The following is a 24,849-nucleotide window of genomic DNA, read 5'->3' as shown; positions in this document are numbered from 1 at the left end:
GTTGCTAAATCAGCTTAATTGTAGAGTTCGGTCACCTCAGGTTACAAAGGCAAACACGTGACTTTAAAACTACCATTTGATCCGAAGCAGCAAAAACAGAAAGATTCTCTTCTATTTACACAAGGATTTATGATTTCTCTGTAAGCCGCCGTTCAAAACAATAGAGTCCGCCGGCCAATGGGAAACCTCAAACCAGCAGAGTCGTGATGACTTGAACTAAGACACGCTTTTCCCTTCAACCTCTGTACAGACTCGGTCACCTGGCAACCTTAAGATAACAAGAGCAAACAACAAACCAAGCACTTTGTGCTTTACCGAGGGGCGGGGAAGCTTTCATATTAGCCCCCCCTCTCGTGTGGGAAGCTTCCCTCACTGGCAGCAAGATAGACATCAGTACCCAGACATCTGCAGAGGGAAAGGTAGTGCGAATCGTCAGCACAGTTGCAGGGGTACCTTTTCTTTGGAAGTCATGGGGATTGTAGACCAGGTTCTCGAGTCCTCCAGCTCTGCCTCCCTGTTGGGGGTTCTGCTGCTCCTCCTCCTCGTCTACCTGGCCTCCTCTTTCAGCCTCGGCTCCCCGAAGGACAGGAAGGAACCTCCGGGTCCAATGCCGCTCCCTCTGATCGGGAACCTGCTGCAGCTCGACCTCAAGAGACCCTACAACACCTTGCTGAAGGTAAGAGCGGCTCCCATTGGCTGGTTGGTGGGTTTCTGTCTCCTTTGTGTCTTACATCAGAAAATGCCATGACATCATGCGGCCTTCTGTCAGCTTTCCAAGAAGTATGGATCAGTGTTCACCGTCTACATGGGACCTGAGAAAGTGGTGGTCCTCGCTGGGTACAAGACGGTGAAGGAGGCGCTCGTGAACCGCGCCGAAGAGTTTGGAGACAGACAAGCGATGCTGATCATACGAGAGTTCAATCAAGGACACGGTAACAAAAAGCTGTCCCCAAATACCTTCGTCTTCATTTCAGCACACAAGCTGAAATGAATGAACTCACGTTGCTGCGCTGCTTCTTCCTCAGGGGTTATCTGGTCCAATGGGGACTCGTGGAAGGACATGAGGCGCTTTGCTTTGACCAACCTGAGAGACTTCGGAATGGGCAAGAGGGCGAGCGAGGACAAAATCATCGAGGAGTGTGAACACCTCATTGAAGTTTTTAAGAAACATAAAGGTGCATTTCTTATTACAACAGCGTGAGAAGCAACATTTCATCAACTCTCTTGAGATTGATTTGTTGCCCCTTTCCCTTTTCACAGGAGAACCTTTTGACACAACCCAGCCGATGAACTACGCAGTCTCCAACATCATCTGCTCGATCGTGTATGGCAGCAGATTTGAATACGATGACCCACAGTTCACATCGCTGGTGGATCGAACAAACAGAACCATTCAACTCGTGGGCTCCCCGTCAATACAGGTGGGATTTAAGCTTGGACTTGATAATGATTGGAAGAAATTATATTACATACAGACATTTATTATTTCAATTTCAGTATTTATACGGTATATTTATGTATTTTCCAACAGTTGTATAACCTGTTCCCGTGGATCGGTAAATGGATTGCCAATAGGAACGAGGTGGAGACTCTGATTACTGCCAACAAGAAGCAGAATTTGCAGCTGTTCAGCCGCCTGAAGGAGACCCTCAACCCGCTGATGTGCAGAGGCTTCGTGGACGCATTTCTCGTCCGAAAGCAAAATCTGGAGGTTGGGAAATACTGTATATATTATCAACTTTAAAACATTGCTAGCATGCTTATTGCTGTTAACATTTGGGTTTAACAAAGGATGTTTGAATTCAATTGGACTTGTGTGATGCCTAAAAAAGTTCACCTCCTCTATTTCCGGGATCAGTTTAGCACGAAAGCGTGGTGGCGCTAAAGGACTAGCATGCTAGTTAGCTCAAATAGGCCGTCTCTCTAATAATAGTAATAGTAATATTGTTATCCTTGCAGCTGAAGCGGTTAGCACAAGGCTAAGCTAAGCTATGCCTGAAAAACTAAAAAATCCCTCAGTCAGTGAATGTAACATATCAAGAACTGGGTCAGATTTGTTTGAATAACGGTGCTGATTGATTACCTGCAGGAATCTAAGAATACCAACAGTCACTTCAACGATGACAACCTCATGCAGACGGTTCTCAACCTGTTTGCCGCCGGCACCGACACAACTGCAACCACCCTGCGATGGGGGCTTCTATTTATGGTGAAGAATCCAAAGATACAAGGCAAGGAGATAAAGACATCAACAAACCAACAATTCACTATTCATCTTTACTGAAATGTAAAATGTTGGCGTCCCAGACCGGGTCCGCGAGGAGCTGAGCGAGGTGGTAGGGAGTCGCCAGGTGCAGGTGGAGGACAGGATGAAGCTGCCCTTCACCGACGCCGTCATCCACGAGACTCAGAGGCTGGCCAACATCGTCCCCATGGCGATTCCTCACAAAACGACGCAGGACGTCACCTTCCAGGGTCACTTCATCAAGAAGGTCAGACTGACAAAAAACACTATAGAGAAGGGAAATAGTAATATGAAAAAGCTTTGATTTGGTTTGCTGAGCCTGTTTCTTGTTTGGTTTGCAGTGAGTAAACATCAGGGTCCAGATGCATAAAACAGACTTTACAAAATTCCGGATAAAATGAAATAATCATTAACAGGGAATTGTTGACTCAAATTTGATTAAACATTTCTCGTGCACAGGGGACCACGGTGTTTCCTCTCCTGACGTCCGTCCTGTACGACGAGAGCGAGTGGGAGGAGCCACACAGCTTTCACCCCGCCCACTTCCTGGATGCAGACGGGAAGTTCATCAAGCGAGACGCCTTCATGCCTTTCTCTGCAGGTGGGTGAATCCACCGTGGCTCTTCTCGGTGGTCTCGTCTGTTGTCCTTCATCGGTGGTGTCTCCCGCAGGCCGCAGGGTTTGTCTCGGGGAGAGTCTGGCCAGGATGGAGCTCTTCATCTTCTTCAGCACCCTCCTGCAGCGCTTCCGCTTCACTGCTCCACCCGGGGTGTCCGTGGAGGACCTGGACCTGACTCCCCGCGTGGGCTTCACCCTCAACCCTTCCACCCACAAGCTGTGTGCTGTTCCCTGTGTGTGAGCGGAGCCTCGTGGCCTCGAGCCGCGCTCTACGTTTAATGTCATTTACATCATTTAAGAAGGACATTTAACATCAGACTTGTGAATCTGACCAAATACAAGTTTTTTTCAGTAAGGCCGAGATCCTCCTTGTGGCAGTGGCAAGTGGGTGGCATCAAACTTGAGAGCCCCACCCCTTACACGGAACCCGCCGGTCCAAACCTAAAATTAGCCTCTGTAATAAGAAGACGGGGGCTCACGTGTCTCAAATAAAATTAAATAAAATTAAATAAAATTAAATATTTACAGCAGCTGACCTGTCGTACAAATAACAGTTGTTTCTGGGAAAAATTGGCTCCTCCCACCCAGCGTGCCGTCGTGACGCCGACTGATTTACTGGCGATTGCCGCTGCCTGTCACAAAGTTGCCACCCACTTGCCACTGCCCCAAGGAGGATCTCGCTGTCACTCGTTTTTTTTTTGCTCTACGTCCATTCTGCCATTGAAATGTCGGGAAAATGCTGTGCGTTAAAATAATTTTAATTATCAGCAGATTAACATTAAGAAAATCAACTGAAATAAAGGCTTACATTCTGAAAACCAGTTAAAGACTGTCAGCTTCTCAAAACTTTGTTCTGGCCCCAAAACACAAAGAGAAGCAGAGCATGAAGATAAATATTTAACAGAGCTCAAACACCAGCACGCTGAATTGCTTCTTTAGAATCGCTCAAATTCAAGGAATGTGAATTATTCATGAAATAGCTTTGATGCAGAAATCAAACTATGTTTTCTTTTAACTGGAATATAGTATAGCAATATAGGTACAAGTCAGATGAACTCAACAAGCTTAAAGGAGCTTCCCTCAGTGTAACTGATTCAGAAACAAAGTTGCAAATCTACCTATGAAACTCTAGAAAAAAGTAACTTGATTTGCACCTGCACCTTTTATCTTTGTCGATCTATGTTTATGACTAACGTGTAACAGAAAGAAAATGCTTCCTGTTTCCAGACCGATCGTGGTTAATGTGTATGTGTGTGCATATATACTATATGTATATGAACCAAAAAAGCAATCTAAATATCTACTGCAGCACGAACTGATCATCTGGATTAAATTAACACAATAAGGACTCTGTTGATAGGCTGTTTTTTTAATTTATGTCAATAAGTAAATGAACAACAGTTTTTTCACATTTAAAGATTACATGTATGTCTACATAATAAACAACAGTGTGCAGTGGAATAGAACAACCTTCAACCCGAACCAGCAGACAATGTTTGATCAGAAAGCTGAAGCATAAACTCTGCAGACGCTGAGAGGACAAACCACTCTGACACCAGGATGTATGAACGCGTCATCATGTAAAGCTGCGTTTCCTCTGATTTATCTTAGTTTGCTGACACGGCCGTAGAGGCTGCTGGGAGCGTCCTCGGCTTCTTTCTTCCCCAGAGTATTAACTGTAGAGTATGTCACCTCGTCCTCTTTGACCTGGGTGACACAGACCGGAGGTTTTAACTCAGTCGTTAATGTCTCATTTCAAAATGACGGGTCAGGGTTCCGCTGCAAAGTTCTGTGAGGTCACTCACCTTTGTGCGAGCAGGGGCCTGTGGATGAGAATGGCTCACAGCCATGTAGGTCAGATCGTTCCCGGGTTCATCCTGAGAGATTCATAAAGAACAGAGTGAAGACTGTGCGTCTGTGTCCAACGGGTAGAAAAGTGTTTCTGAACTTCATTTCAAAGAGCACATGAGAGCAACTTCACTTTGGTTTTAAAGTGGAGGGAAATTGACCTTCTACGTCTGTGTGGTCACAATACAGCTTCTGGCCAGAAGTGAGCACAGGTTTTTTTCAATTTATGGCTTAATAGGTTTCATCTAAGTGAGTCACTCTACATGCACCAACAACGTGCACGTGCACAGGTAGAGCCCTACTGGTACTCAAGCACCTGGCCTTTTGCCCTGGATGAGAAACGTTCCCCTTCTGCAGGAGCACAATTTTTTCCCCCCAAATATGTTTTGATATCTGACCGGCCTTTATTTGAGCTATTGTGAGAATTTCGCCCCGAACTGCGCTCACAAACCCCGCCCCTTGCCCCTCCTCCTCTTGCTCCTCCTCCTCGTGCTCGTGCAGTGCTGAGCGCCAAACGGCTGCAGCATCAGACCCACAGGTATTGACCCCCGACGCTGTTTAGTGATAAATTAACCACAACATTAGCGCCGCGGAAAACATTACGTTGCAATTGGTCCGACGTTTCCTAAAAAATAAACAACAACAAAAAACAAAAAAAAAAAGTTTAATGAGGAGAGAGAGGGAGAGAGATACAGGCAGGCGGACAAATTACAGGTTCACTAGTTTTGTTTAATTTAATTAAGGTAGGTCTTTAGTTGAGCTATGACAGTCTGGTGAGGTATATTATTAGTGTAATGCTTATGCTTACAACAGTACAAAAAATGTGTGTGTGCGTGTGTGTGTGTGTGTGTGTGTGTGTTGTCAGCTTTATACAGATCATGTAAGTCTTTATTATTATGCGCAACAAAAATATTATGCAAGATTTGCAGAATAGTGCCAAGAAAAGGGAAGGGAATATATCCTACTGTGTATTTTATTTATTTATGTTGTATTATTTTTATTTTTAATTCCATGAATAATTTTGCCGATGGGTGCCCTTTTGTTTTGGTTTGAGCACCTGCCCCCCAAAATGTCTGTGCACGTTCCTGACCAACAGCAATGGGGCATTTACTCACAGCGGGTTGGCTCGGTTTCTGAACATCTGCAACAACAGAAAACATTTCAAAAGATAAGTCTTCAAGTATCCTTTTGTACATGATACAATCCATGACATCAATCCAGCGAGATGCTTCCTCGCCGAGGCCCGACTCCATCATCGGCTTGTGGACTTACGTCTGGAGTCGCTAACTTCACTTTCTGCAACCAATGACAGAAGTTACCATATTTGGAATTCCGAGGAGTGACGTATTGACGCATCCGACACTAGTGGACGAACTGTCAATCATCGTGTAGCCCCGCCCTAAAGCATCCCCTGCTTTACGATCTGTTTCACTCTACATGGACCATAATTCACTAATTGAATTGTATTGAAGAAGACCTGAAACTACAGACTGAGACCGTGAACTCATGTTTATAATGTTTACTGAGGGAATAAATCAAGAGAGAAGTAATGTAATTTTCTCATAGACTTGAGACCAGAGGAGTCGCCCCCTGCTGGTCACTGTGAATGCAGCTTTAACTCATGAAGCTTTGGCTTGTGTCAGCAGGACTGCAGTTTGCCGTCTGGCTACAACTACATTTTGTTGTAAATCCCTGTGTGGCATATTGAGAATAAATAATCCGAGGCTACGTTAAACTGGAAGAAAATCAATTGACATCGGATCACATTGAGCATAGTCCTACATAGTAGCCACGTTATGCTTAATTCAAGGTAAAGTACCTCTTCATTCTGTTCTTTCAAAGACAGTGGCCTTACTTCAGTGTCCTGATGAATGGAGAATGAAGGAGTAGGACTATGCCATCCATTTATCGTCACTAAATACAATTTGTGTCGACCAATAGTCACATATAACAAAATAAATACGTTCCATTTGACAGCTTATCACATATATGGAAGGAGCTACTGACCCTCTGTCCCTTTGGATCTCTTCCTGTATTTGATGAGAACTGCAACCATGACGACCAAGACGCCCACCCCCGCGACCACGGCGACCACAGCGATGATGATGATGGAGGGGTGATCAACGGCGCCATCTTTGGTCAGAAATGTAATTCCTCTCTAAGCACACCGGTTTGAAAACAGGACGTTTTCTTCTGAAAAAATCTCCTCTGACCCCGTTGATGACGCTCATGAGGTACCTGAGAAGTCAGGTGTGTAATCGGCTCTTATAGCGATGCCTTCGGCGTCGACAAACTGGCAGGTGTACTTCCTGTTTGGTCCGGCCTGCCGCCTCACGGTCACCATGGAGACGCAGCACGTCTGCCTGAGGAGGGTGCGGCCGGTGCCTTCCGCCCGCAGCTCCGTCCCCGCCTCGTCCCGCCATCGGAGGCTGCCCACGAGGCAGAAGAAGCCCGGGGGCCTCCGCACAGTGCACCGCAGGGTGACCTCGCCGACCCCCCCGGGGTCAGAGCCCGCTTCAGAGGGAGAGACTGAGAAGAGACAAGAGACTTAATAGGTGAGGGTGGGGGCGTACGTTTGACAGGAGATGGAAATGACCCTCACCCGTCATGACACTGAGGGACACTTGTTCGTCCCGGTTAACGTCCTGGCCCTGCCTGCAGGTGTAGCCTCCGACGTCCTCGGCCGTGACGTTCCTGATGACCAAAGAGCACCTTGTGTCCAGGCTCAAGCGGGAGCCCTGAGCAAACCTTCTCTCCACCTTTCCTTCCTTAACCACGAATGAAGACTGGATCTGATCCATGCTGTAAATCCAGGAGACCAGCGAGCACGTCGTGTCACCGGGAGATGTGTTCAGACAAGACAGAAAGACATCCTGTCCACTCCGGGAGTAGAGAGACACGTCTGTCGTCCTGCTGGTAACCTCTGAGAGAAAAGAGAAATGACACGTACACATGAAAACTGTTCATTAGTGTACAGCTAATGTTAATCTACGTATATATATACACATGTACATATATACATTATATATATACTTATTGTTTTTTTGTGTACATACGTAATATTCTGTAATTATTCTTTAAGTTGTAATGTAAGACGGATCAGGAAGCCAGCTGAGTGATCTTTGCGTTACATGTATTGTAAAATAACACAACCCTGGTTTGCTTTTGTAGATATTTCACATTATCCTTCATCTTTTAACATGAGGGAGAATCTGCCGATGCTGTAGAGATAAACAGTGATAAACAGTGAGAGGATCACGGCGTTCACCTTGGATCTGAAGCTGTGACGTGAGGATAAAGAGCAGCAGAGCTTCGGGGTCCATGTCTGATGTTTGAGGCGTTTCTTCTCCTTTGTGAGGCGGCTGTTTCCTTTCTGTGACCGAGGGAAAAAAACTTTCTTGAGAAAAAACTTTCATTTCCTCAACGGAGCGCACACGACGGCTTCCACACAAAACTCCTCTCTCACAAACTGCAGCTTCAACATGATGAATGATTAGCATTTTATGAGCATTTCACTTCCTTGCTTACTGAGCGATACGTTTTACATGACTGAAGGTACATTTAAAGTTAGTTAAAGTTGCTCAAAGTAGACACCACAGGAACATAATAATTGTCTAATATTGTGCGATTGTGGGTCAATATTGACTCCTATTGATTATGCCTCCCTTCTGCCTGTGATTGAGACGTTAAACACATGATCGTTTTTTTCCAATCAAACCTCCCTGACTTTTATTCCTGAGATCAGCGTTTCTATGTAAATATCCTCATGTTCTATTTTGTCATTTCCGAGGTGTAATCAGAAGAGGAAGTGGAGCATTCGTTGTGTAACCGAACCCAGAATAAGGAGCCTGAGAGTCTGCACACTGCAGCTCTGAGCTAAATGCTAACGCATCTGGGTTAGCGTGTTAGCATGCAGTCGTTAGCAGTGCTGTAGTGGTCAAATTAGAGGTGGGTAAACTATGAATTTTGTGATCAGACCTCGACACTGTGTGAAGCAAGTAAGTAAGGCTGTCCTGGCTATATAGCATTATGTTATCAGTTAACGTCATATACAATCAATGACAGTGAATAAATGTGTTTCTAGTTTATTCAATTTCAAGAAAACAGTAAAGAAAGGTATGTGTAGGCCTGAAAAAAATGAAGTCGGTAGAGGGGGAGACAAAAGAAAGAACCTCTATAGGACTTTAAGAAAAAGTAAGGCCTCTGGAAACAGGCCCAGGGTGCTGAACGTGGAATATGAAAAGACCCTCCTGCAAGTTAACACCTGATCCTTAACCATTAAGAGAAAGCTCCAAAAGTCAACGTAACTAGTGAATCCATTCCAAACAGGCGAGCCGAACCACAACGTGTGTGTTTACATCCTGATCGGACGGTCACAGACCAGACAGCGCAGATGAAAACAATCAGGCTACGGCAGTGCAGTTCAATGTCCATCTGCAGAAGTGTCTAGAAGAAGAACCTTTATTTAAGTCTTGAGTTACACGGTGCAATACTTGTCTTAGTTATCCAGGAAATTACAGATGTTTACTAAATATGTTAAAGCGTGAATACCCTAAATGGAAAAGAGTTCATTTACCAGTTATGAGACATTGTTATTTCCACCTGCCAAGCGTCTGCCTTTATTGTCCCGTAACTATTTAACTTGTTGGAAAGAATATAAAATACATTTCCTGTACACTTTCAATATTCTGTAATTATTCTCTAAGTTATAATGTAAGACGGATCAGCTGAGGGATCATTACGTTACATCTATTATAAAATAATTAGGGCTGTCAACATAAACGCAGTAATTGATGCCGTTAATGTGGCCGAGATTAATGTGACGAAACATTTTTAGGTTACTTCCGGTCTACCAGAAGGAGGGGGCGGGGGGTTGTTGTGGGTTCCTCTGACTTGATCAACAGATATAATCACATATTAAGTTTCAATTGACTTGAAGAGGTTGTGAGGTTGTGTTGGTCCAATCATGGCAGAACCGTCAGAGTGAAGCAACGCCATTCACGTCATTTTCTTTCGATTCGGTACCAGTAACTCTAGAAATTCTTCCTTATCTGTAATAGTTGCACGTACGTAAACTCTGGCAGATCGAGCATAACAGGAAAGACGTCAATGCACCGAAAAGTGAGGTGCTTTTACTGTGGAGGTGCATATGATGTCACGTGTGTATATGACAGCAGACAGGATGCAACATCCCAGTGACGGGATCATTAAACCAACAGCAGCTTCACAGCTGAATGGAACGTTTACATTTAGATATATTGGAACACGTTTTGTGCAACAATCTGCTAAAATGTGCTTAAACCTGCTGCAGTTTGTGGTCACAGTACAAAGAGGATTAAAGATCAAACACAAAGTGCGTATTCCTCCACATCAATGAGCCTTAATGCAACGTTCCTTCATTAGCATCAACACACACACACACACGTGTTCCTGCTGCCCCAAAAATCAAATAGAGCAACAAATGTGGATTATCTGCAACATCGACCCCAACAAGTGGCCCCTTTCCTCCTGTTAGAAGCTGATTTAGGATTTCCGCCTCTTTTGAATTCTATATTCGTTATTTTACTTCTAATTCGGTCCAAATTTGTCGATCAACAGGAAAACATTTTCCTTCAAGGACCTGCTGAATGGCGTAAATGAGGCGTTGTGTGTCTTTCATCGCGTTGGTTCGTGTCACATGACGGATACTTTAAGGGGACAAAGGGGAAATGCTGCTCTTCACTAAACAAAAGCCACATTATGGAGCTCAAAATACAAACGTCTGGTCGTTTGTACGTCGTCTTTTGCGCTTTTAAAAGGCATTAATGATAGAAAATATTTATCATTTACCAACAAATAATCAAGTTAGTCGGTTACGTTTGACGTTGAGCCTGAAAACATGTGATTGTTTGTGTGTGTCAGATAAACCACTTAAACTGGACTAATAACACATGTTGCATCTATTTATAAACTATAAAGCTGCACTTTTATTCCACCAAATTGAAAAAACTAAACTAAACTACGCGTCTATTGCTGAGCTCTTTTGTGCTTCTCTTTGTTGCTACTGCAGAAAGCCCACTAGGTGGCGCTGACCTTTCTGAATGTGCACGTGACCCTTTTACTACTGATTCTGTATTGTAATAATCGTGTAATAAGCCGCTTCAGATGAGCTCGGCTCGCCTTCCTCGTCCCACGCGAAGGGGAATAAAAGCCACATCTGAAAGACAAATACACCTCATCCAAACATTTCACTTCCTTTCTATTCATGTCATCCTGCAGATGAAGATATAAATATGAACACTGTCCAAAACCAAAGCCACAAACCTCAGAGGCTTCTGGCAGGTGTCGAGAACTTGTCATACAGTCCATGATAATCGGCCGTTATCACGAGATTAAAACAGATAAACACAGTTTGTGTCGAAGGCTCAGATCACATGACCAGCGTCTGCAGCACCTTCCTGCGCTCGGTCCAATTCCAGTAGTCCAGAGGAGCCTGCAGGGTCAGCGGCAGCTTCCTTCTGGGGACACCAAACAGGAGAGAACGCGCCCCCTGGAGTATTTCCTCTGAACTGCAGCGGCCCTGCAGGCGGCCGTGTGCAAAGTGGAGCAGCTTCTTCTGCGTACCTTTTTTATTCTTTTCAAGTGTTTGGGGGGAGCTCTGTGCCCGCCTTGAATCCACTATGTGTGTGTGTGTGTGTGTGTGTGTGTGTGTGTGTGTGTCTAACAAATAGAAATGAGACACGTCCTCGGCGTCACAGCGAGGTTTCCCGGGAGAAGCTGATGGAGGGTTCCAGTTTGACGCCGTTGGTCTTCTTCTCCGGGGGGACGTCCTCGGGACACCGCACAGAAAGCTGGGAGGAAGACAGAAGCAGATGTGATGTCCTCGCTAATCGTGAGAGAGTCCAGAGGAAAAAGACGAGCATCTTGTAGCTGTTTGTGGAGGTGAAACCCATCAAGAGACTCAGCAGAGGACGGCTCAGGAATCCGTCTCGCCATAAGGTCACACCACGGGACGCTGCGAGAAGACAAATGCTGAACAGAGGGACGCTGTCCTCTCTGAAGCCCCCCGGAGGGACAGGAAGAGATAGAAATGAACTAAGATGTAGTCGGAAGTAAATCTGAACCGAAGCGTGAATCAAAGGAGCATGTGGGCCGCGCTTCATGCAACACACACATTACTTCTGAAACAAGAAAAGAATCCTTCCACTGCCTCGCCTGCCTATAATATAAATATGTGTGTGTGTGTGTGTGTGTGTGTTTTAGTGTACTCACTGCTTTCAAGTGGTTGCCGTGCACCTCCATGTTGACATTGTTTCTTTTCAGTTCTGACTTAATGAAGGCTGAAACACAAAGTAACAAAATATTACATCTGATATTTTGTTTATAAAAGGCAAAAAGAACACACACACACACACACACATGCAGCCGACCTGTGAGCAGTATTCCCAGGAAGATCCAGGCGCAGAGGAAGATGTTTCCAGCCATCGGATTGTGGTTTGTTGTCAGTTTTCCCTGAATCAGAGTGAAAATGATCCCAAAGATCTGCACACACACACACACACATCAATGGTTAGCGGGTGATGGACAGCAGCACCTCTGGGGCGCGTTAGAGGACCCTGGAGGTACCTGAGCGAAGGCATTGAGGAGGCCCGAGGACGTCCCTTCCGACTCCGGGTAGGTGATCTCCACCCCGAACTCAAAGCCCAGAGGCAGGTACCCCGTCATGAAGAACCTGCAACACAAGGTGTTAAACCCCGGAAACAGCCCCCACCAGGCAGCTTCTCCTCCTGCTTCATTAATCCATGATCAATGGAGCCGAGCCACATCTGGAGGTGGTTTCAGTAAACACACCTGCTGCAGGCGCAAGAAGAAACCACGTGTATGAATTCAGAGACTCGTACCCCAGAGCTCCAGCCGTGAAGAAGACAAGGAGGATGCTGAGGTGCAGCGTGAAGGTGAAGACCAGCATGCCCAGAAAGGACAGAATGTACACGATCAGAGTCGTCATCCTGTGAAGCACCACAGCGTAGTTTAGTCACTTTGATTGACAGGATTTCAGGGACCAATCAGAGACTTCCTCTGCTTCATTTTCCTCCCACTTGTCTCATGAATGAAATCCTCATTCTTCTCATCTTGTCGACAATAACTACGGCGCCGGATTGAACATTAGTTGCCGGACTCGTATTTCCTGTAATGAAGCAACCAGCGTATTAAGTCCTTCAACTTGGGCGTCGCAGGTTTAGTTTCACCTTTTGATCGCAAAGCGTCTTACTCAACTCTTACGTTACACAACTGGGCCACAGGTGTGTGGACACGTCGGCCTGTGGAAGACCTCACGCAGCGTACAGCGTCACCACATCACGTGTAACACAGATCGCAACCTTAAATTCTGAAAAGTGCACAAGTATAAAGTCTTTAAGCCGCATCTCTCTGTAGTGACCAGCAGGGGGCGACTCCTCTGCTCCCATAGACGTCTATGAGAAAATGACTCCCTTGATTTATTCCCTCATTAACATTGTAAACAGCCTCAGTGGTCTCAGTCTCTAGTTTAAAGTCTTAATGCAGCACAATGTTCATTTAATAAAGCAGCGGGTGCGTTAGGGCGGGGCTACACGCTGATTGACAGGTCTCTGACACGGCTCCATGTTTTTGTCTTATAACTTTAACCCTTTAATGAAAGTTGATTGTAGCATTACAGTTAAAAGTTAAAAAACGCCTCCTTGTGTGTTGGTGTGAATCCGACGATCGACGTCATGGTGTAAACTTGTGTGTGTGTGTGTGTGTGTGTGTGTGTGTGTGCGCGCGTCACTTACTTGTACATCTTGGTTTGGTCCAGCCACACGCCGCACAGGATGGAGCCGACCATTCCGGCCACGACCAGAGTGAGACCGATCCTCCCCGCGTTCAGCTCCTGTTCCTGAGGACAGAGGGGGGGACAGAGGACAGAGGACACGTTGAGGACGCCTCGTGGGGATCAAACCGCCGACCGAAAGGCTTCTCGTCAGGTGATACAGGTGAGACAGGTGAGACAGATCATGAGACAGTCACAAGTTCAAGTGTGAGCTTGGGGGAGGGGGGGTACAGTGCTTCTGGCTCTTAAGTCACCTGAGAGTTTTATAAGTTCATGCAAGGGTGAACATCTCTAAGCACGTGTGTGTGTGTGTGTGTGTGTGTGTGTGTGTAACAGGGATTGTGGGTTTTGCTTAGATAAGCAGAAACTGAATCTGCCTTGCTGTCCGTCCGTCAGCGTGAGAAAGAGAGACTCACTCGTTTGACTGTGTGAGTGTGTGTGTGTGTGTGTGTGTGTGTGTGTGTGACTGTGTGTGTGTGTGTGTGTTGCGGTGGGCAGCAGGCATGCGTGAAACAGCTCCACTCATCTCTCTCTCTGTGGACCAAAGGGAGCGACAGTCGTCATAAAGATGGCGTCGTGAGCCGACCTGTACTGAGGGCAGAAGCCTGTTATTGGACTCGGGCGTCTCTTTACCTCGTAGCAGTCCATGATCATCTGGTTGAGGAGGGTTGAGACGGAGTAGAAGGAACCCGTCATGATGCCTGCAAGCACAAACGTCCCATTGAGACCATCACTGTCATTGTTTTATTATTTGACGTCCATTGGTGTCCGCCAATGACATTCTTCTCAACGTGGTCACGTGATGAGAATAAAGGGGGGGGGGGGGTGGCTCTACACACACACACACACACACACACACCGTAGCTGACGAGCAGCAGCACGAACGCCTTGTTCTTCATCAGGTTGACGATGGACTGCTTGTAGGAGTAATCCTCGGCGGGGGAGGTGGGGAGGACGGCCTGGGCGTGGCTGGGTGGGCGGAGGGGGCGGTCCTTGATCACTGTGGGACACAAAGGGGGGAGGGGAGGGATTCAGGTTCACGGTGGTTCATTCAAAGAATACTACAAGTGCGTGTGCATGTCGTGTGCAGGTACCGATGACGGTGAGGACGAAGAGGGCGGTGGAGACCGCGGCGGTGCCGTAGAACATGACGCTGATGTTGTGGCTCATGAGTTCGATGTCGTCGGGCGTGTTGGGAACCAACACCGGGGGCAACAGGAAGCCAATGGCTGTTCCTAACTGAGGGGGGGGTATTTATCAACTACTGTTCTGTTTCATCTCCTCTTCCAAGTACTCAGATACCATAGTGTACTTTCTGTAGTAAAAGTAATACCACAGTATCAAAAGCTATTTAAAACCGAGTTGAGCATCAAAGTAATATTAAAGAACAACAATGTAATTTTACACGTAAATAACGTTTTCTACACACACACACACACACACCTGGTTGCCCAGCACGGCCGTGGCGCACGCGGTGGAGACCTCGCGGGGCCCGAACCACACGGAGGCGATGCGCGAGGGCAGGCCGAGGATGAACACCTGCGCCACGGAGCAGATCACCTGCGCGCCCACGGTCACCCCGAACCGCGCGGGGTCCGCGCTGGCGCACTTCAGCCACGCGCCCGCGCAGTTGAGTCCGGCGCCCAGCAGCGCCGTGAGCCGCAGACCCCTCCGGTCCAGCAGCCAGGTGGCCGGGAAGATGAGCGGCACGTAGGCCGCCATGTAGACGATGGAGAGCCAGTCCACCTTGTCGGTGGCGACGCCGTAGAAGCGCGCGAACACGTTGGCGATGATGCCGTACTGGATCCACTGGAAGGCGTTGACCAGCGAGTACAGGCTGAACACCGCCAGCACGGCGAAGCGGCGCCGGGACAGCCCGGTCTCCGGCTCCGCTGCCCCGCCGCCGGGCAGCATCGCCTCCCTCTCATCCGGGGGCAGCTCCTTCTCCCGCCGGTCCTCCGCCTCTCGGGCGCCGCCCGTCGGCGCCGCTCCGTACGTCGGATCCGTCGCTCCCACCGGCTGCGGGGACTTCCTGCCCCCCGCGACGTCGTCGAGTACGCCGGTGTCCGCGCGCACGAGTTCCTGCACGAGCTCGCCGGCGACCATGATGCCGGTGTTCACCGCCTCCCCCCCTCCGCACCTCCGCCTCCCCCCCTCCGCCTCCCGAGAGAAGCCGGAAGCAGCACGGAGCACCGCGGCGATGCTTCAGAGAGGATTCAGAGAGGACACATTAAGACACGAAACACACGGATACTTCAGAGGAGACATCCGGTGTCTCTCTCTCTGTCTCTCTCTCTCTCTCTCTCGCTCGCTCTCTCTCTCTTTGTCTCGCCACGATGTCGCGCGAGTTGAGGATGAGCCAATAGAAGAGCAGCTCGCCCTGCTGGCGCGTTGTATTGCTGTATTGCTGGGGTTTTATTTGGTATATCGTGTATGTTTTTCTAAACGTCCAAATATGCAAATGAGGCAACAACCTGTTAAATAAATAGAAAAAAACAGACACAAAAAAATCTAAATTCGAGAACTGTTTTTTCTAGCAAAACAAATCGTTTAAAAGAATATGACGAATGTCTAATGTTCCCGGCTGCTCGGTCCTAACTGACCACGTGCTGAGCTCGTTATCTAATCCTAATCAGCGTTTGACCCTGTGGGAGTCCGCAGGGTAATCCCAGGAAACTCACACTTAGTAATTGTTTAAGCAGTGTTTTGGGAATAAAAGCAAACCCCAAATGGAAAACAGGCGCTGATTTATGGGGCTCAATTTGGTTATATTCGTTTCATTCATCATTATTTATTTTTATCCAACTAATTCATTGTATTTCTTTCTATATTCTGCATAGGACTGTTTGCAGGAGATACATAAGAATTAGAAAAACATTAAAATCCACAGTGAGTTATGCCTCAGGCTGTTGTAACGTTGTAACGCACCCAGGATGAGTCCTTTTGTTGGAGGATCAGATGACCTCTGAGCGAGGAGGCCTCACTCTGTCTGCGTTTCAGAGTACCACCATCAGGAGATACTTGTCCTTCAGACAATGGGAGACAACACATCACATGTCTGCGCCCTTCTGGTCTAAATCGAACAAAGGACACGGGAGAATATTGGCCCGGACCTTTATTTGTGTTTTAAACTCTCACAGTAACTCATCGCTTCAAGTATAAAGGATCTTTGGGGCGCGCTTCTTCTTCGTGTTTCTCGGTTGTCATGGAAACGGCCGCCTCACAAACCGACGCCACCGTCGATCCTTTATAGCGAGACAATACAACTAAAAAAAAAGAGGCGAAGGCGCCCCAGATGAACACCCACATGTCTGGAGCGGAGGAGCGGGCTCTCCTGGAGCTGAACCTCCGCCGGGAGACGTGGTGTCAGGTGGAGGTGAACCCCCGGCGGTGCTGGGAGAGGACCGAGAGGAGACACTACCGGGCTCACCTGCGCACCAGCCCGGTCCTCCTCACCGCCCTGACCGGCGGGCCGCGGCGCGGGGCGGCCCGCGGGGAGCGGCCGCCCGCCTCCGACCTCCCGGAGAGAAGGCACTTCGAAGAGAGCCGTAAGGAGGACGCTTAGAAACACTCCCGATGTCTCCATGGCAACTCGGATGTAATATATAGAGTTGTGAGGCCACTGATGGAGGAGCCAACTCCATCATTTTAAATTAATTAAGGGAATTTCACATTGCTTTATTTCATCTGTATATCTGTTAGTGATGTAAAAACAGAATTTAGGGTTTATTATTGCTTTATTAATATATGTATTCATATGTGTATAATGCCTGGTTCTTCTCCCGCAGATCGATCACAGCTGGTGTAGGCGGAACGAAAACATCTGGACCGGAATTGGAACTTCAACGATTAAGGGCCAGAATACATCACAATATCTGTTCATAAGAGTTACAGGAGAACTACAAGTATTCACCTCATCTATGTACATCTGCCTCTAATAGAATTGAATAAACTAGTGAGTTTTCTTCCATATCTGAGACGGGTTCACATAGAGGATCAGGACGAGGGGCTCGTTCCCGGGAGATGGAAAGAGAAGAGAAACATCTGCAGAGGAGATCCAGCTGTGTCGAGGCCGCAGAGGGAGTCGGTCTCCACACAGATGTGTTCCAGAGGGAGCTGCTGGACCAGCTGGTCTCTCTGTGTGGAGGCATCACAGATGTGTCATTTGTCTTTTATCAACGCGTATTCTACAGAAAACATTAAGGTGTATAAACTACTGCACTACTGTGTTATATTAAAGGTAGAACATGGGCTCCAACTCCTAAAAGGATTATAACAAAGAACACCTCACTTCTAGTACAACACATATTGCATATTATCATCAGCAGTACTTCTGCAATAAGAGCTCTTCTAGTTCCACTTTACATCAAAGTGAGAATAAAGATCATAACTTAAAGATGTGTTTTTCTGTTCTCTAACCAAGAGTATACGAGACATAGTACAGGACGTAGTACAGGATGTAGTACAGGACGTATACAGGAAAGAGATACTGTACAACAGGGGTGCTCAATAAGTCGATCGCGATCGACCAGTCGATCTCAAAGGCAGTACCGGTCGATCGCGTGCCACCGATGACGTCAGGTCACGCATGCGGCGCGGGAGATGACAGACACTAATGCTAATGCTAATTAGCGATTCTTTTTTCATTCCAAAGCAACTCTGGTCAGTTGAAATGTAGCTCGCGAGCCAGAAAAGTGTGAGCACCCCCGTTGTTCACACTTACATTTTGCCACTGCTTCTCAGAAGAGGTAAAGGGTGGCGTTAAGGGTGGATGTGAAAGGCGGAGGACCTCACTGTGCTTCACCCATAAAAAACAACAAACACACGTTCCTCGTCGCTACATAACCAAGGGTGTGACTGTGCGTGTGTGTGTGTGTGTGTGTGTGTGTGTGTGTGTGTGTGTGCGTGTGTGTGTGTGTGTGCGTGTGTGTAGATGCATGAGGAAGATTGTAACTGATTTTTCCTCATGCAGATTAGGAGGCAACTTGGGAGTTTAACCTGTTTAACCTGCTTTACTTCATCAAAGTCTGGATGGTTTTTTGTGAGTTGGTTTAGTTCTGTAAGAACGGAGAGGGTGCAGTGGTGTGTGTGTAATGTGTGTGTGTGTGTGTGTGTCTGTGTGTGTGTGACCCTCTCCAATAGCGACGGGGTGTTCTCTGTGTTCGTAGAACTGCGACAGAGCTGCTTCCAGCATTAAACATCTTCCATTAAGAGATTTAAACACCTTTCCAGATCTTTTCTCTCTGGCGTCGCCCCCCAGTGGCCATTCGGGGGAATGCAGCTGGTCAAAAGTGACGATGGGATTGTTTTTATCCATTTTATATTGTAATTCAGAAAGTTGCTGCATTGTACCTTTGTGATGTGCAGACTTCACTTTACTTGTTGAATATTTCATTTTCAGATTCAAATGGATGTGTTTATCAACAGATGTGTTAAAATAAACGTTGAATTGGAGCAACTCAACGTACATTTGACACCTTGAATAATAATGAATAAGAAAAGGTAAATACGCCTCAGCCTCCCCCCACGTGTTCCTCGCCTGGACGCCGCTCAGCAGAATGGATTCGGTTACTCTCACAATGTGTCGGCTCAATAAATCCAACATGGCTGGGGTGTGGATTGTTTTGCTACCTGAGGCTTCAAGCCATGCTGCTCGGGGCCCTCACTCCCCCGCAGGGGATGGAGGACAAAACATGGGGCCTCCAGATGGGGATAGCTGTGAGACGAGGACTCAACTGTAACAGCCTGAAAAACAAACAGGGAGATCCAGCTGTGAGCAGCTGCACGGCGCTACGTGAATCTTTGGTTCTGTACATCTAGTTCTCACCTCACTGAGCCTCGAACCAGGAGGCCACGTTTAATGAGCTCTACAAATCTGTTCTCCCTCGATTGCATAACAGTTTGATAAGTGTACATGTTGAATGGTCTTTGTGACCAGATGACCTGACTGACCTCTGTGGATCGTCCGGATCCTAGAAATAAAAAATAAATTTACACAGCTGTATGAGACAGCAATGAGATTAACATAACACATCTAATGTACGTTTACATATTGTTGTCTACATACAGGTTTTATGATTCAAAGTGGATATTTAAATTCTCAATACACGCTTTAGTTCATAATAACGATGGAATGATACATACTTGTATGAACTATGCTACTTGTTTAGGTCTTTTTAGTTAAATCACTGTGACAGTCAATGAATCCGCACTCCACTGAAATAATCCAAATATTAAGCGCCAGCAGCGCAAAATATGCAGAAAAACAGCGATATATGTACATTTCTCTAAAATCCGTAGTTCTCAGCTGGCGGAACGTCGCTGCGATACTAGAAGTGTTGTTGCCGGGACACGTTGCCAGTCGGACCAGGAAGTTACATGTTCATTTCCGGTTCATATATAAACAAGTTGGCGGTAAAGATGGAGCCTGCAGAGAGCCGACTGTTACCCGCGGATGAAAGCAAAGAGGAGTTCCGAGTCCAAGTGACGTCCAAGAGACAAGTAGCGGGACAGATAGACAAATATAAGGACATTTTGAAGACAGCTCTGGACGGACAGCCGGACGTTTCCCAGGAGACGAAGCGCGTTTTACTGCAGGAGCTGCTGACAGTGAGTCCTGCCGACTGTTATTATCCATTATTAATAGTAAATATGAAGTTACATTTAGATTATACATTCTAAATATGATCCAGTCAACTATCAACTAACCGCTGATTCAAGACTTTAGTTACAATGTAGTGCGCGCAGTGAATTCTAAAGTAAATCTTGAATTTAATACTTAATATCCGTCAACATTCATACATCCGAGTAAAACCACAATGAAAGGCTCACTTAATATCCCATGAGTTGAATAGATCATTTCGGCCTAACGGTCTTAGTTTGGATATAATATATAATATCTAAATATCGAACATTTTGAACCCTGCTGGCTAAAATGGTTTAGAACTGTTGACGTGACAAGTATTATTATTTAACAATTAACACATGAATAGTATTTATTAGTCAAATATTCCGTCAGTTGTGAGCGTTTCTTTCCCTCGGCGGTGACGATCAACTGAATCTTTGCGTTTTGACCTCTTTGTTCCATGAAAATACTTTTTTTTTGGCAGAACTTCGAGGGCGCCGTCCAGGACAACGTGCTGGTGAACGGACAGCCGTGGGAGGAGGCGCCCGATGTGGAAGGTGATACAGAACATAATTAACGTCTAAAATAGAAGTCCTATCCAAGGAACTAAAGCCCCCCCCGTCTCTCCTCTGCCTCCCCCTCTCAGCGGAGGACGAGGCGATGGATCTGGAGAGCCTGCTGGACGACACCATAGTCGAGGCCGCCGGGCGGCGTCGCGCCTACCCGAAGAAGATCCTGCCTCACGTGGTGCACTCGCTCAGGGCGGAGCGGAGCCTCATGGTGGGTGTGTGGACGGTGCAGAGTAACACCTCGGTTTGGGTTTGGTGGAGTAAACACAGCTGGGTGGGAGGAAATATATTAAATCCGTAATGTTTAATGCTGGTTCATCTGTGTTTACCTTCTCTCCATCTTTGCTTTTCAGGGTCTGTACGAGCAGGCGGTCAAACCTCAAGAGGTGGTCAGAGATCCTGGTCGAGGTCGTTACCGTTTTACTTTACACGATATATATATATATATATATATATACTTTACATATATCTCCATGTGTATAAAGGAACAAATCTTACCCCATGTGTGTGTTTATTTTAATAAACGTTCCCCAAACATTCTCCACTCGATGCTTAAAGGAAACTCTGCTGGTTTCTCAACTGCTTCTTCCTCTCTGTGTTCCCTCTGCAGAGAGCTTCATGAAGGATTTGTCAGCTGAAGCTCCTGTAGTGGTGAAACAGGCCATCCAGGCCATAAAGGTAGCGCACGCCATGGAACACGCCATGGCGTTCCATAGGCAGAGGGATGCGTGGACGTTTATTTGTTTACACGTTTCCTCCCTCTAGGCGATCACCACGCTGCAGAAACAAGCCGAAGGCCTCCGTGAGATCCTGGACATGAAGCCCAGTCGCGGCACCCTGGAGATCCACCGAGAGGTGTTCGGCTGCGACGGCCAACCGGGCGGAGCCGCGCGGAGCGGGCGTCCAATCAAGAGAGCCGTGGAGGAGGCCGCCGCCGCGGAGGGCTACGTGCCCCTCAGAAAGAAACCCGAGTGACACTTCCTGCTTCCACCGCCGCTCGCCAAGCCGCGGGGGGGCGTCATGGACACATACGTGTGTGTTCTTCTTTACACAACAGAAAGCAGCGGTGAAAAAGAACTCTTCTTTTTGGACACCAGGAAAGATTTGTGCAGTCAAAGGATCCGCCCCGTCTCCCATTTGGACATAAATACATTAATGGAGACGTCACTGCAACTTCACATAAAATGTCCCCGGGTTGATTACTGAACGAGCACATCGGCCTAAAACTATCAACAACGTCTTCATTTTAACATTTCTCTGCCACTAAAATAATCAACTGTATTAGAAAAGATGAGAAGTTTGGACTAAACTGCATCAGCTGAGATAATAAAGAGTCTTATTATCCTGTTCGTATTGTTGAAGATGAACTACTGTTGGAACCTACGTGCATGACGTTTTCTGCTCCGATGTCGTATAAATAAGATCTGAACTAAAGTCCTGACATTAATGACCTGAACCGGTCGTCTGTGCAGCGTCTCTGCAGGAGGAGCAGCGCGCTCTCTGGGGCTTGTGATGCACCAGTGGAGCAGCAGGGGGCGCCGCTCCCCTCGTCTGCTCTGCTGGATGAACCTCAGACTGAGAATGAAATCTTCTCGATGGCGTTTTGCTTCTTTGATATAAATTATGACACCAAGCGCAACGCGACTTTGATACTTGTGAAAGTTCAATATATCAAATATTTGAAAGCAGTTCAGCATTAATATGTAAGATGGACCTTCAGAGTTTAATAAATGCTTCACCATGTATTGAAAGTATTTTCAATTTATTACACTACATTTTTTTTAAACTAAGAAAGAAAACAGAAATCTGACACAACGCAGAAAGGAAGTGAAAAGTCTCGTCGTCATTTTTTTCTGCTTATAACCATCGTTTCCATTAAATGCAGAAAGAGATTTCACATAACCCTCCCGCCCCCGTGACCTCGAGGTTACTGTGAGGTCACCCAGCGGCCTGGTTGCGTTAAGGGGAATACTTCACAATCACAGCAGACTCCATCTTGGTCATTTCTTTCGTCCTCCCCCCCCCCGAGCGGAATTCATTCTTTGTTTCGAGGAAGTTGTTGACGTAAACCGAGTGGAGCTGCACCCTTTTCTGCACCCTTTTGTCAAGCTTCTGCAGAAGACAGATTTCTACACGCATGCTGTTTTTGTTTGTTTCATCGCCTTGGTGAGGGACAGATGGGCGGGGCTTATCAAACCGCAGCTGAAGATGACCAAAATGACCATGAGGTATTGCAGAGTGGACACATCTACTTTCCTGTGGATCCCGCTGCCCCGAGGAGTTTAATGCGTCTAACTCCACCCGCCTGGTGCTCCAAGCCGGCTAAAACAAAGCAACCTTTGGTGCTGGGAAATGCCAGAAACGTGCGTTCTTAAAGCTGTTGAATCTCCGTTGACCTCCGTGTTGTGATGTCCAAAAGTACAGACCAAATAAACTTGTTTCTACTGATAACATCCATGACCCTGGAGACCTCTGGATGACCCCTGGATGACCTCTAGGCCTTGATAGCTAAATGTGACGGGGTCTGCAGGTGTTTTACCTTCTCGACCAAAAGGTGCAGCTGTCGTGAAACATGAATTATCAGAGTTTTATCAATACTTAATCAGGCGCAGGCAAGCAGAGGCACGCACACACACAGACGCACACCTGCAAACACACGCACGCACACATGCACACACACACACACACGCAGACACATGCGCACACACACACGCACACCCACACATGCACACACGCACATGCACACCCACACATGCACACACGCAGACACATGCGCACACACACACACGCACACATGCAAACACACACACACATACATGCACACACATGCACACCCACATATGCGCACACAGACGCACACATGCAAACACACGCACACACACATGCACACACAAACACGCACACACGCAAACACACACACATGCACACACGCACACACATGCAGACACACTTCTAGTGAATTTTCAAGACCATGCAGATTGGGTTCTCTGGAAGAAGTACACAGTCTGTATTTCAGCGACACGTTTCTCAGGAACTCAGCGACTTTGTTTCCAGAGACGCTTCGCTGAACGTGTCCGTGGGAGATATTTTATTCTCACATGTTTGTCTTTTGGAGGATCTGAGCGTGGTTGGTATTCAGGTACTTTAAATACCAATACTACTCTGGGAAGATATTCCATTGTGTGTGGTTAAAGTTAGCCGATTGTTCCCACTGTGCTTTATTGTGAAAGCTTTTTGATTATTTTGTCATTGTTGTAACTTTACCGTAATATTTACACAGTTGGCACGGTGACTCTTATTTCTTATTACACCTGACCCCTAATTGCTCCCTGGCAAAAATGTAAAAATCCACGGGTTAAAAATGCAATATTAGTCGCTTTGGATAAAAGTGTCAGCGAAATTACTGTAATTTAATGTAAAGAATTTTGAAGTTGTAAAAGCAGCTTCTTCACCAACACACTTGGACTTCACACTCATTTCAACTGTCAATCAACCGAAGCTGCAGACGGATGGTCGGGGTTTCCCTCCCTGTGCAGGTTCACTTCCTTGTGCTCTGGTTGTCGCTTTGACTTTGTACCTGTTTGTAATTCCTTGTTTGCACTCATCCTTCTTTTATTTCCCCTCCACAGAGAAGCTGCATGGCTTTATTGTCTCTTTTACTTCCTGGTGTCTTCAACCTGAGAAATGTTCAGATTAAAGTGATGAATGCTGCTGTCGTCACATCGCAGGTGTTAAACCTACATGTTTATTTGCAGGTGAGAATCCGCTCTGCTGACTTTACTTCATTAACACTAACATTAACTCTGTTAATGTGTCCGGACACGACTGAGCTCAAAATGTTCCTTCAATGTTCCTTCACAGGGAACGTTTTATCGGATATTCCCGCCTGATCTCATCACCGATCGTCATGTAGAGAAACCTCCTGCGTCACCATGGCAACGGCCGCCTGTAGCGCGGCGGTTTGCGTGTGGTGAACGATGTGAAACGCTTAACGCGGTAACGAGTGGCTTGTGTTGTGAAACTCTTCTCGGTTTGATTTAAGCAACGAAACTAAGGACAAAACGGATGTAACGTGACGTAGGAGACGAACGAAGCGTCACAACCAAAGAGTTTA

General features: G+C 46.8%; 5 protein-coding genes across 7 annotated transcripts; 3 read left to right on the top strand and 2 right to left on the bottom strand.

Moving 5' to 3' along the window:
- The first annotated feature begins 277 nt into the window (after positions 1 to 277).
- Positions 278 to 3,690, top strand: LOC120808257 (cytochrome P450 2K1). Its single transcript, XM_078093456.1, has 10 exons — positions 278 to 676; positions 770 to 932; positions 1,026 to 1,175; positions 1,261 to 1,421; positions 1,532 to 1,711; positions 2,090 to 2,231; positions 2,308 to 2,492; positions 2,705 to 2,846; positions 2,917 to 3,212; positions 3,561 to 3,690. The coding sequence occupies exons 1-9, from the start codon at positions 470 to 472 to the stop codon at positions 3,102 to 3,104; spliced, it is 1,518 nt and encodes a 505-aa protein (XP_077949582.1). The 5' UTR covers positions 278 to 469; the 3' UTR covers positions 3,105 to 3,212; positions 3,561 to 3,690.
- Positions 3,691 to 4,213: 523 nt separating this feature from the next.
- LOC120808275 (uncharacterized) lies at positions 4,214 to 11,193 on the bottom strand. 3 transcript variants are annotated; one of them, XM_040161084.2, is made up of 8 exons: positions 11,015 to 11,193; positions 7,980 to 8,084; positions 7,314 to 7,634; positions 6,950 to 7,240; positions 6,719 to 6,844; positions 5,827 to 5,852; positions 4,669 to 4,740; positions 4,214 to 4,570 (listed from the first exon to the last, which is right to left on the bottom strand). In XM_040161084.2, the coding sequence occupies exons 2-8, from the start codon at positions 8,032 to 8,034 to the stop codon at positions 4,466 to 4,468; spliced, it is 996 nt and encodes a 331-aa protein (XP_040017018.2). In that variant the 5' UTR covers positions 8,035 to 8,084; positions 11,015 to 11,193; the 3' UTR covers positions 4,214 to 4,465. The 3 variants fall into 3 exon arrangements, with proteins under 3 accessions (XP_040017018.2, XP_077949634.1, XP_077949633.1); XM_078093508.1 differs by lacking the exon at positions 6,719 to 6,844 and having other exon boundaries at positions 11,015 to 11,175; XM_078093507.1 differs by lacking the exons at positions 4,214 to 4,570; positions 4,669 to 4,740 and adding an exon at positions 4,957 to 5,336 and having other exon boundaries at positions 11,015 to 11,175.
- Positions 11,194 to 11,389: 196 nt separating this feature from the next.
- flvcr1 (FLVCR choline and heme transporter 1) lies at positions 11,390 to 16,014 on the bottom strand. The gene is made up of 10 exons (XM_040161019.2): positions 14,985 to 16,014; positions 14,636 to 14,780; positions 14,401 to 14,541; positions 14,175 to 14,242; positions 13,504 to 13,607; positions 12,592 to 12,699; positions 12,317 to 12,422; positions 12,121 to 12,232; positions 11,963 to 12,030; positions 11,390 to 11,541 (listed from the first exon to the last, which is right to left on the bottom strand). Exons 1-10 carry the CDS (start codon positions 15,645 to 15,647, stop codon positions 11,443 to 11,445), a joined length of 1,614 nt encoding a protein of 537 aa, XP_040016953.2. The 5' UTR covers positions 15,648 to 16,014; the 3' UTR covers positions 11,390 to 11,442.
- Positions 16,015 to 16,190: 176 nt separating this feature from the next.
- Positions 16,191 to 17,937, top strand: spata45 (spermatogenesis associated 45). Its single transcript, XM_040161143.2, has 2 exons — positions 16,191 to 17,089; positions 17,330 to 17,937. Exons 1-2 carry the CDS (start codon positions 16,837 to 16,839, stop codon positions 17,347 to 17,349), a joined length of 273 nt encoding a protein of 90 aa, XP_040017077.1. The 5' UTR covers positions 16,191 to 16,836; the 3' UTR covers positions 17,350 to 17,937.
- A 1,965-nt stretch (positions 17,938 to 19,902) lies between these two features.
- nsl1 (NSL1 component of MIS12 kinetochore complex) lies at positions 19,903 to 22,534 on the top strand. Its single transcript, XM_040161122.2, has 6 exons — positions 19,903 to 20,150; positions 20,651 to 20,723; positions 20,813 to 20,946; positions 21,089 to 21,143; positions 21,346 to 21,413; positions 21,501 to 22,534. The coding sequence occupies exons 1-6, from the start codon at positions 19,920 to 19,922 to the stop codon at positions 21,708 to 21,710; spliced, it is 771 nt and encodes a 256-aa protein (XP_040017056.2). The 5' UTR covers positions 19,903 to 19,919; the 3' UTR covers positions 21,711 to 22,534.
- Positions 22,535 to 24,849: the final 2,315 nt, after the last annotated feature.

This window comes from Gasterosteus aculeatus, chromosome 18, assembly GCF_964276395.1.
Source record: "Gasterosteus aculeatus chromosome 18, fGasAcu3.hap1.1, whole genome shotgun sequence".
Classification (NCBI taxonomy): domain Eukaryota; kingdom Metazoa; phylum Chordata; class Actinopteri; order Perciformes; family Gasterosteidae; genus Gasterosteus; species Gasterosteus aculeatus.
The sequence above is the reverse complement of the archived record's forward strand: the minus strand, read 5'-3'. Positions and strand labels throughout refer to the sequence as shown.